The sequence below is a fragment of the Mustelus asterias genome, chromosome 30 (genome assembly GCF_964213995.1).
Source record: "Mustelus asterias chromosome 30, sMusAst1.hap1.1, whole genome shotgun sequence".
Taxonomy (NCBI): Eukaryota; Metazoa; Chordata; class Chondrichthyes; order Carcharhiniformes; family Triakidae; genus Mustelus; species Mustelus asterias.
In genome coordinates, this window is record NC_135830.1 from 11,723,117 (window position 1) to 11,735,427 (window position 12,311).

Here is a 12,311-nt window from a genome sequence, read left to right on the forward strand (position 1 = left end):
GGCCCAACTTGTCCATGCCACCTTTTTTTTTAAAACCCCTAAGCTAATCCCAATTGCCCACATTTGGCCCAGATCCGTCTATACCCATCGTACCCATGTAACTATCTAAATGTTTTTTAAAAGACAAAATTGTACCCGCCTCTACTACTACCTCTGGCAGCTTGTTCCAGACACTCACCACCCTCTGTGTGAAAAAATTGCCCCTCTGGACACTTTTGTATCTCTCCCCTCTCACCTTAAACCTATGCCCTCTAGTTTTAGACTCCCCTACCTTTGGGAAAAGATATTTACTATCTAGCTGATCTGTGTTCCTCATTATTTTATAGACCTCGATAAGATCACCCCTCAGCCTCCAGAGGAAAAAGTCCCAGTCTATCCAGCCTCTCCTTATAACTCAATTCATCAAGTCCCGGTAGAATCGTAGTAAATCATTTCTGCACTCTTTCTAGTTTAATAATATCCTTTCTATAATAGGGTGACCAGAACTGCACACAGTATTCCAAGTGTGGCCTCACCAATGTCTTGTACAACTTCAACAAGACGTCCCAACTCCTGTATTCAATGTTCTGATGAAACCAAGTATGCCGAATGCCTTCTTCACCACTCTATCCACCTGTGACTCCACTTGCGAGGAGCTATGAACATGTACCCCTAGATACATGTTAGTATCAAAATTACTTCCTTGACCTTGTTAGTTATTACAGCAGGTACAATATAAAAATGATCAAGTTAAATTCAGGTCTAACCAATCAGACCTACTTACAGTGAGAAACATGATTGAATGCAGCAGCAGTGAGAAAGGGTCAATTGTAAAGTTAAAACTGAGATGTGTCTGGTGCAGTTTTAACAGAATATCCAGTCTGATGTAAGCCGATGCAGAATCTAATGTAACAGTAACTAAGAGAGATGTGAAGTGTAAACATGAAGTATAAACCGAGACTTGATCTTTAGTGGTAATAAAACCAGGGCCTCCTATGGTCTAAACAGAGAGATGTTTTGTCTAATTATTAATAAGGGTAGTTAAATGTAGAATAGAGCAATTGTCTAGTGTAACATAAACTGAGACACAACCTGGTTTAACATAAATATCGGTAGCAGTGGTTAGCACTGCTGTCTCACAGCACCAGAGATTTAGGCTTGATTCCTGGCTTGGGTCACTGTCTGTGCGGAGTCTGCACATTCTCCCCATATCTGCTTAGGTTTCCTCCGGGTGCTCCGGTTTCCTCGCACACTCCAAAGATATGTGGGTTAGGTTGATTGGCCGTGCTAAATTGCCCCTTAGTGTCAGGGGCATTAGCAGGGTAAATATGTGGGGTTATGGGGCTTGGGCCAGTGCGGGATCGTCGGTGCAGGCTTGATCAGCTGAATGGCTTCTTTCTGCACAGTAGGGATTCTATGCTTTGAAATATGAACATTGTCTAGAAGCAGTATTAACAAAAGCAGGGTCTGCAGTAATCTAAATAGGGGCACGGCTGGCACAGTAACTGAGACAGAGCTGTGAACAATGGGAACTCAGACAGGGTCTGGAGTAGTTCAAAAAGGCTCAGGTGTAATAATAATAAGATAGTCATAACTGACACAGGGCCCAGATTAAAATAGTCAGAGATGGGAACCAGGATTTTTCGGCCATTCGCGTCCAGCAGCACATATTGTCCCGTTAAACTAAATGGAGATTTAAATGGTTGATCGCCTCTGCAGAGGACAACAGGCTGTGGTAGGGCCATAAAATGCTGGCCAGAGTTTACTTAATGTAAACAGAGACATGATCTAGTGTAAAATAAACAAAGAAATGTCGAGTTAATATAAATTTAGAAAGATCCAAGTGCATAATCAGCAGAGACCTGGCGTAGGGCTGCAATCTCTGAGATATGGCCTTGTTTAATGTAAACTGAATCTTACTCTGAGTGTGGGAAAGGGTTTACTCAGTCACCCCACCTACAGACACACCAGCGAGTTTATAATGGAGAGAGACCATTCATCTGCTCCATGCGTGGGAAAGGATTCAGTGCATTATCCAATCTACTGAGATGTTGGGGACAGTTACAGAACAAAGAGATCGAGGGGTACATGTTCATAGCTCCTTGAAAGTGGAGTCACAGGTGGGCAGAGTGGTGAAGAAGGCATTCGGCATGCTTGGTTTCATCGGTCAGAACATTGAGTACAGGAGTTTGGACGCCTTGTTGAAGTTGTGCAAGACATTGGTAAGGCCATACTTGGAATACTGTGTCAATTCTAGTCACTCTATTATAGAAAGGATATTATTAAACTGGAAAGAGTGCGGAAAAGATTTACTAGGATGCTACTGGTACTTGATGGATTGAGTTATAAGGAGGCTGGATAGACTGGGACTTTTTTCTCTGGAGCGTCGGAGGCTGAGGGGTGATCTTATAGAGGTCTATAAAATAATGAGGGGCACAGATCAGCTAGATAGTCAATATCTTTTCCCAAAGGTCGGGGAGTCAAAAACTAGAGGGCATAGGTTTAAGGTGAGAGGGGAGAGATACAAAAGTATCCAGAGCAACAATTTTTTCACATAGAGGGTGGTGAGTGTCTGCAACAAGCTGCCAGAGGTAGTAGTAGAGGTGGGTACAAATTTGTCTTTTAAAAAGCATTTAGAAAGTTACATGGGTACGATGGGTATAGAGGGATACGGGCCAAATGCACGCAATTGGGATTAGCGTAGGGGTTAAAAAAAAGGCCAGCATGGACAAGTTGGGCCGAAGGGCCTTTTTCTATGCTGTAAACCTCTATGACTATTTATTACATGATCAGTGCATTCTGGCTGCTTTCATAGAAATCACAGAATCCCTACAGTACAGAAAGAGGCCATTCGGCCGATCGAGTCTGCACCGACCATAATCCCACCCAGGCCCTACCCCCATATCCACCCGCTAATCCCTCGAGTCTACGCATCTCAGGACACTAAGGGGCAATCTTAGCATGGCCAATCAACCTAACCTGCACATCTTTGGACTGTGGGAGGAAACCGGAGCACCTGGAGGAAACCCACGCAGACACGAGGAGAATGTGCAAACTCCACACAGACAGTGACCCAAGCCGGGAATCAAACCCAAGTCCCTGGAGCTGTGAAGCAGCAGTGATAACCATGTGCTACCGTGCTGCCCAAATGTTTTAATGTGTGTTCGATAAAATTCATTAATTCAATCACCTGAGCTCGCAATTCATGAATGGGCTCACATTTAACGATAGGGATAGTTTCTAATGTAGCTGCTGCTGTTGATGATATGATGTGGAGATGCCAGCGTTGGGGTAAACACAGTAAGAAGTTTCACAACACCAGGTTAAAGTCCAACAGGTTTATTTGGTAGCAAAAGCCACACAAGCTTTCGGAGCCCCAAGCCCCTTCTTCAGGTGAGTGGGAATTCTGTTCACAAACAGGGCATATAAAGACACAGACTCAATTTACATGAATAATGGTTGGAATGCGAATACTTACAGCTAATCAAGTCTTTAAGATACAAACAATGTGAGTGGAGAGAGCATCAAGACAGGCTAAAACGATGTGTATTGTCTCCAGACAAGACAGCCAGTGAGACTCTGCAGGTCCAGGCAGGCTGTGGGGATTACAAATAGTGTGACATGAACCCAATATCCCGGTTGAGGCCGTCCTCATGTGTGCGGAACTTGGCTATCAGTTTCTGCTCAGCGACTCTGCGCCGTTGTGTGTCGTGAAGGCCGCCTTGGAGAACGCTTACCCGAATATCAGAGGCTGAATGCCCGTGACTGCTGAAGTGCTCCCCAACAGGAAGAGAACAGTCTTGCCTCGTGATTTTCGAGCGGTGTTCATTCATCCCTTGTCGCAGTGTCTGCATGGTTTCCCCAATGTACCATGCCTCGGGACATCCTTTCCTGCAGCGTATCAGGTAGACAACGTTGGCCGAGTTGCAAGAGTATGCACCGTGTACCTGGTGGATGGTGTTCTCACGTGAGATGATGGCATCTGTGTCGATGATCCAGCACGTCTTGCAGAGGTTGCTGTGGCAGGGTTGTGTGGTGTCGTGGTCACTGTTCTCCTGAAGGCTGGGTAGTTTGCTGAGGACAATGGTCTGTTTGAGGTTGCGCAGTTGTTTGAAGGCAAGAAGTGGGGGTGTGGGGATGGCCTTGGCGAGATGTTCGTCTTCATCAATTACATGTTGAAGGCTCCGGAGGAGATGCCGTAGCTTCTCCACTCCATTTGCTACCAAATAAACCTGTTGGACTTTAACCTGGTGTTGTGAGACTTCTTACTGGATATCATCAACAGCGTAAGAGGTTTAACAACACCAGGTTAAATTCCAACAGGCAGCAAAAGCCACACAAGCTTTCGGAGCCCCTTCTTCATGTGAGTGGGAATTCTGTTCACAAACGGGGCATATAAAGACACAGACTCAATTTACATGAATAATGGTTGGAATGCGAATACTTACAGCTAATCAAGTCTTTAAGATACAAACAATGTGAGTGGAGAGAGCATCAAGACAGGCTAAAAAGATGTGTATTGTCTCCAGACAGGATAGCCAGTGAAACTCTGCAGGTCCAGACAGGTTGTGGGGATTACAAATAGTGTGATATGAACCTTCAACCGATGCTATACACTAGATACATCGATGACATTTTCTTCCTTTGGACTCATGGTGACCAATCACTGAAACAACTATATGATGACATCAACAAGTTCCATCCCACCATCAGACTCACCATGGACTACTCTCCGGAATCAGTTGCATTCTTGGACATACGCATCTCCATTAAGGAATAGTAATAATAGTAATAATTCATCTCTCCCCTCTCACCTTAAACCTATGGCCTCTATTTTTAGACTTCCCTACCTTTGGGAAAAGATATTGGCTATCTAGCTGATCTATGCCCCTCATTATTTTATAGACTTCTATAAGATCACCCGTAAGCTTCCTACGCTCCAGAGAAAAAAGTCCCAGTCTATCCAGCCTCTCCTTATAACTCAAACCATCAAGTCCTGGGAACATCCTAATAAATCTTTCCTGCATTCTTTCTAGCTTAGTAATATCCTTTCTATAATAGGGTGACCAGAACTGTATACGGTATTACAAGTGTGGCCTTACCAATGTCTTGTGCAACTTCAACAAGACGTCCCAACTCCTGTATTCAATGTTCTGACCAATGAAACCAAGCATGCCGAATGCCTTCTTCACCACCCTGTCCATCTGTGACTCCACTTTCAATGAGCTATGAACATGTACCCCTAGATCTCTTTGTTCTATAGCTCTCCCCTAAGCCCTACCATTAACTAAGTCCTGCCCTGGTTCAATCTACAAAAATGCATCACCTCGCACTTATCTAAATTAAACTCCAGCTGCCATTCGTCAGCCCACTGGCTCAATTGATCAAGAACCCATTACAATCCGAGCTAACCTTCTTCACTATCAATTACGTCACCCACCTTGGTGTCATCTGCAAACTTACTAATCATGCCTCCTAAATTCTCATCCAAATCATTAATATAAATGACAAATAACAGTGGACCCAGCACCGATTCCTGAGGCACACCGCTGGTCACAGGCTCCAGTTTGAAAAACAACCACCTACAATCACCCTGTCTTCTGTCACCAAGCAATTTTGTATCCATTTAGCTCCCTCACCCTGGATCCCGTGAGATTTAATCTTATGCAACAACCTATCATGCGGTACCTTGTCAAAGGCCTTGCTAAAGTCCATGTAGACAACATCAACTGCACTGCCCTCATCTACCTTCTTGGTTACCCCTTTAAAAAACTCAATCAAACTTCTGAGACATGATTTTCCACTCACAAAACCATGCTGACTGTCCCTGATCAGTCCTTGCCTCTCTAAATGCCCTGTACATCCTGTCTCTCAGAATACCTTCGACCAGCATACCCACTACAGATGTGAGGCTCACCAGCCTGTAGTTCCCAGGCTTTTCCCTGCAGCTTTTTTTAAACAAAGGCACAACATTTGCCACCCTCCAATCTTCAGGCACCTCACCTGTGGATGTCAATTCAAATATCTCTGCTAGGGGACTCGCAATTTCCTTCCTAGCCTCCCACAGTGTCCTAGGACACACTTAATCAGGTCCTGGGGATTTATCTACCTTGATGCGCTTTAAAACTTCGAGCACATCCTTCTCTGTTATATGCACACTCCTCAAGACATCACTATTTATTTTCCCAAGTTCCCCAACATCCATGCCTCAACAGTAAATATTGATGAGAAATATTCATTTAGGATCTCACACACCTCTTGTGGGTCCGCACATAGATGACCTTGTTGACCCTTAAAAGGCCCTACTCTCTATACTCTGCATTTGTAGAATCTCTGGATTCTCCTTTGCCTTATCTGCCCAAGCAATCTCATGTCTCCTTTTTGCCTTCCTGATTTCTCTCTTAACTCTACTACTACACCCTCTATACTCTTCAAGGGATCCACTTGATCCCAGCTGCCTATGCATGTCATGTGCCTCCTCCTTCTTCTTGACCAGGGCCTCAATATCCCAAGTCATCCAGGGTTCCCTACTTCTACCAGCCTTGCCCTTCACTCTAAGAGGAATGTGCTTATCCTGAACACTGGTTAACACACTTTTGAAAGAGTGCCACTTACCAGACGTCCCTTTGCCTTCCCACAGACTCCCCCAATTAACTTTTGAAAGTTCCTGCCTGATACCATCAAAATTGGCCTTGCCCCAATTTAGAATTTTAACCTTTGGGCCTGACCTATCGTTCTCTATAGCTATCTTAAAACTAATGGTCACTGGTCCCAAAGTGATCCCTCACTAACACTTCTGCCACCTGCCCTTCCTTATTTCCCAAAAGGAGGTCAAGTTTTGCCCCTCTCTAGTCAGACCATCCACATACTGAATGAGAAATTCCTCCTGAATACACTCAACAAATTTCTCTCTATCCAACGCTCTAATACTATGGCTGTCCCAGTCAATGTTGGGAAAGTTAAAAACTCCGACTATTACCACCCTATTTTTTGGAGCTATCTGTAATCTCCTTACATATTTGCTCCTCAATTTCCCACCGACTATTTGGGGGCCTATAGCACAATCCTATCAAAGTGATTTCCCCCTTCTTATCACTCAATTCTCCCCATACAGACTCAGTGGGTGAACCCTCGGATATATCCCCTCTCAGTACTGCTGTGGTGTTTCCCCTCATCAAAAGTGCAGCTCCCCCTCCTCTTTCACCTCCTGTTCTATCTTTCCTCTAGCATCTGTACCCTGAAACATTGAGCTGCCAGTCCTGTCCCTCCCTCAGCCATGTTTCAGTAATAGCTATAATATCCCAGTCCCATGTACCCATCCATGTCCTGAGTTCATCTGCCTTGCCTGTCAGTCCTCTTGCATTGAAATAAGTCCAGTTTAATCTGGACCTCCCTTGCTCTCTGCTCTGCTTTTGCCAGACCTGTCCAGTACTAGGATTACTGACACTGTCTTTACTATTTAATGTGCTCTCTTTAACTTCTGTCCTCAACCTTCTCTTCTGTCTTCCTATTGCTTTGTGTCCCACAGCAGCCCCCCCCTCCCCCTGCCAAACTAGTTTAAACCCTCCAGAGTGGCTCTTGCAAATCTCCGCGCCAGGATGTTAGTCCCCCTCCAGGTTCAGGTGTAACCCGTCCCTCTTGAACAGGTCACCCCTTCCCCAGAAGAGATCCCAATGATCCACAAATCTAAATCCCTGCCCACCTGCACCAGCTCTCAAGCCACACATTCATCTGCCTCATCTTCCTATTCCTACTCTCACTAACACGTGGCACCGACAGTAGTCCAGAAATTACTACCTTTGAGGTCCTGCACTTTAGTCTGCTGCCTAACTCTCTAAATTCACTCTTCAGGACCTCATCCCTTTTCAAAATGTATGTGAAAACTTTCCCCACATGTTTCCCCGAACCTTATCACCTCTCACCTTGTGCCCTCTTGTAGTCGACCCTTTTCCTCTGGGGAAAAGCCTCTGACAATCCACCCTACATTTGCTTCTCATAGTTTTGTGGAGGTCACTCCTCAGCATCCGTCTTTCCAGTGAAAACAATCTGAACTTGTCCAACCTCTTCTTGTACCTTAAATCCTCCAGACCAGCAACATACCCTTTGACCCTCAGGAAAGGCTAGGGCTGTTTTTCTCTAGGACAGAGAAGACTGAAGGGTGACCTGATGCAACTCTTTAAGATTATGAAGGGGTTCAATATTCCAATAGGGATTTCAGTGAGAAACCTTTTTACCCAGCGAGTGGTGAGAATGTGGAACTCACCACCACAGCGAGTGGTTGAGGTGAACAGCATGAATACATTGAAGGGGAAGCTCGATACATACATGAGGGAGAGAGGAATAGAAGGATATGCTGATGGGGGGAGATGAAGAGGGGTGGGTGGAGGCTCATGTGGAGCATAAATACTGACACAGACCAATTGAGCCGACTGGCCTGGCCCTGTGCTGTAGACTCAATGGAACAGAGACAAATGTATCTACCTGTAGTATAGAAAAAACACTATGTACTACCCAGGATAAAATAAATGTCCTTCATCAACTTTTGTGGATCGTTTCAGTGGAGATGTGCTCTCCCAGTCTCAAACAGCATCAGCCCACTGGAAGCAAAGTTGTGAGACCGGCCAGTTCAGCAGAAAGAAACCCTCCGATCCTCCCACTTCACAAACAGTCAGAGTGAACATGGTTCAGTCCTGGATGTGATTAACAGCAGCAATAACAGTAGAATCCAACCACTGTAATCAATTATGAACTCGCTGGTGTCTCAGCAGGGTAGATGACTGAGTGAATTCTTTCCCACAGTCAGAGCAGGTGAACGGTCTCTCCCCAGTGTGAACTCGCTGGTGTCTTCTCAGGTTGGACAAATCTCGGAACTGCTTCCCACAATCAGAGCAGGGAAATGGTCTCTCCCCAGTGTGAACTCGCTGGTGTTTTTGCAGAGTGGATGAATCTTTGAATTTCTTCGCACACACTGTGCAGATGAACGGCCTCTCCTCAGTGTGAATTCGGTGGTGTGTCAGCAGATGGGTTGAATTTTTGAATCCCTTTCCACAGTCAGAACAGATTAATGACCTCTCCTCGGTGTGAACCTGTCGGTGTCGTATCAGGTTGGATAACCATCTAAACCTTCTTGTGCAGTGAGAGCAGCTGAATTGTTTCTCCCCAGTGTGAACTCGCTGGTGTGTCTGCAGGTTGGATGACTGAGTGAATCCCTTCCCACACTGAGAGCAGGTAAACGGCCTCTCCCCAGTGTGAGCTCGCTGGTGTGTCAGCAAATCGGAGAACTGATTGAATCTCTTCCCACACTCAGAGCAGCTGAATGGCCTCTCCCCAGTGTGAATTCGCTGGTGTGTCTGCAGGTTGGATAACTGAGTGAATCCCTTCCCACACTCAGAGCAAACAAATGGCCTCTCCCCAGAGTGAACGCGCTGATGTATCTTCAGGGTGGATGAATGTTTGAAACCTTTCCCACATGCAGTGCAGGTGAATGGCCTTTCCTTAGTGTGAATTCGCTGGTGTGTCAGCAGGTGGGATGAATTTGTGAATCCCTTCCCACAATCAGAGCAGGTAAACGGCCGCTCCCCAGTGTGAATGCGTCGATGAGTTTCTAGTTTTGAGGGGGTTATGAATCTCTTTCCGCAGTTCCTCACATTTCCATGGTTTCTCCGTGGTGCAGGTGTCCTCGTGTCTCTCCATGTTCAACAATCAAATTAGGTTTCCGCACACAGGACACCCGGCTCCAAATGGGAATGTTTTTTCAAGCTGTGTAACTGGTTAAAACTGGAACACTCAGTTCAGAGTGTGTGTGTTGATGCTTTTCTAGTCACACTGATAGTTAATAACTGCTGAAGCTGATAGAGCAGACAATTATTTCTCCATCTAGATTCAGAGGCCACTGATGTTCACTTTGCAATGAATCAACTGAATCTTTCAGATCCTGATGCGACGTTTGATTTGAGATTTCTGGCTTAAATCCTCACTTCTAACATCTGTAAAAGAAGTTGAGAAAAGTAATCAGCGTTAGTACAGGATAGAAATTCAGAACAGACAATTCTAGTTCCTCTGGAGCATTTTTTCCCCTCTCATTCCCCAAAACCTGTAAATTTCATTCCCACACATTGGGAGGCAATGCCCGAGTGGTATTATCACTAGATTATTCATCCAAAACTCAGCTAATGTTCTGGGGACCCAGGTTCGAATGACGCCACGGCAGTCGGTAGAATTTGAATTCAATAAAACAAATGTGGAATTTAGAATCTATTGATGACGGTGAAACCATTGTCGATTGTCGGAAAACCCCATCTGGTTCACTAATGCCCTTTAGGGAAGGAAATCTGCCACCCTCACCTGGCCTGGCCTACATGTGACACCAAAGCCACAGAAATGTGTTGATTCTCAACTGCCCTCTGAAACAGCCCAGTGAACCAATCAGATCAAGGGCAATGAGGGATGGGCAATAAATGCTGGCCAGCCAGCGATGCCCATGTCTCACGAATGAAGAAAAAAGAACTCTCCCTCCATTCTCATTCTGCTGGATCTAATATTCACCCTCCCAATTTTCCTGAAGAGGCTGATTAACAGACCTGGGCCAAACTTTCCAGAGTCTGCAGCCTCCCTGGATTCACTTCCTTTCCCTTCAGTTGCTGCAAGTCAACAATTCCCCCAGAAATGAGAAAAGAAATGGAAAGGGGAAGAAAAGAAAGTATTTTACTCACAGATGTTGGTCTCTTTTAAGGAGACAGGAGAAAGTTTCAGTCTGTGTGAAGTTCAACCTGCATTGTCACAAAGCCCGCGCTCTGGATTGTCTGGAGGGCCACAGCCCTTCCGGTCCTCCAACTCTTCCCATGGGTCAACAATTCAGCATGAACGTCAGAGGGTGGGCTCTCCCCCGGAACATTCGCAGCTTCCCCTCGCCATTAGACATGCGCAGTCCCGGACTTGGGGGGGAGGGGGAGATCACCGAGCGTCTTCTCGCTCTGGCCGGAGCCGTCAGCCGGTTGCCTGGAAACCTTGGCTCGATGTGTTGCAGGGGGACGGGAACAATGGATGGGGGCGGGGCTCCCGGGTCCGCGCACCCGGGCCTGCGCATTGGAACCCGGAGACGTCACCGCGTAGCAGAGTGATTCTTATTGGCTGATTCAGGCAGGGCTTCATTGGGACGTCAGAATACTGAAGTTGTCCAATGAGCTTCAGAGTGAAACTTCCTCCTCTGTGTAACATCTGGGAGGAAATCAATGTTTCCCCCTTTCCATTTCTTTCCTCATTCTGGGGGAAATTGGGGACTTGCAGCAACTGAAGGGAAAGGAAGTGAATCCAGGAAGGCTGCAGACTCTGAAAAGCTTACAGACGAACATCGGAATTAGGAGCAGGACTAGGCCCAGGTATCTTTTTCTTTCTCTTTCAAAGATATTGACATCCTTTAGCCCCCTCAGTTTGATGTGGCTAATAGGATGGAGATATGTATAATGTAGTTATATTGTATCTACTACGTTATTTATGATCCCTTATTTCTTGTCTTGAAATATATAGCAATGTGGCTACTTTATATATTTCCAGTGATGGAGACATTACAACATAGAAGGAATCAGTTTGGCAACTCAGATCCATGCCAACTCTCTGTGGAGCAATTCAGTCAGTCCCATTCCCTCTCTATATTCCCATTCCCCTGAGTTTCACATCACAATGGAATGGGTGAGAGTGCCAGATAATCTGGGACTGGGGTGGAGTTGTGCAATGTCACTGAGGAGGAACAAAACGGTCTTGATGATGATGTGGATATGTGGCTGGAAGCTCATCTGATAACAACCAGATCCTGCCTCATGTAATACTTCATTGGATCATCCTTGTGCTTAACTGACGGTTTGTGTCTGTTGTAAACAACAAAATATATCTTTACATTTTATTATATGTCTTAGCTAATTTATTATTACACTGGACGTTCTCCCTGCCCACGGTTCCTGAGGCCATTGCCTGATTTCATATTACACTCGACAACTTTCTGTTTATACTATATGGTATCACTCCATGATAATGTAAAGTCAGATCGTCCCTTTTCCATGCACTCCGCTCAACTGTGTCCCTGTTTGCATTAGAGAAGAATCGGCTTCTATAGAGCACATCTCTGTTAATGTTACAGTTGCCCAGGTCTTTGACATAAATGCACTGAATTATGCTTCAGATTTATTACACTGGGACCTGATTCATTGCTTTCCTTGTGTTAGTCATAGGCCTGCATTACTTAGTGCACGAGAACAAGTTATATATAATGTATGTAATCTATAACCATTCTGATTGGATTGTGTCCAGCTGGGATGGGCTGAGTAACTGGATAAGAA

The 12,311-nt window shown here is 45.4% G+C and overlaps 2 protein-coding genes across 2 annotated transcripts in view; both read right to left on the reverse strand.

Moving 5' to 3' along the window:
• Positions 1 to 12,311, reverse strand: part of LOC144481043 (uncharacterized) — a 420,433-nt gene that overhangs the window by 11,798 nt on the left and 396,324 nt on the right. The window lies entirely within an intron of this gene.
• LOC144480676 (uncharacterized) overlaps positions 8,718 to 12,311 on the reverse strand; it is a 41,197-nt gene continuing 37,603 nt past the window's right edge. Inside the window, exon 7 of the mRNA XM_078200272.1 lies at positions 8,718 to 9,666. Coding sequence (XP_078056398.1) covers positions 8,718 to 9,666 — 949 coding nt within the window. The remainder of the gene's footprint in view (positions 9,667 to 12,311) is intronic.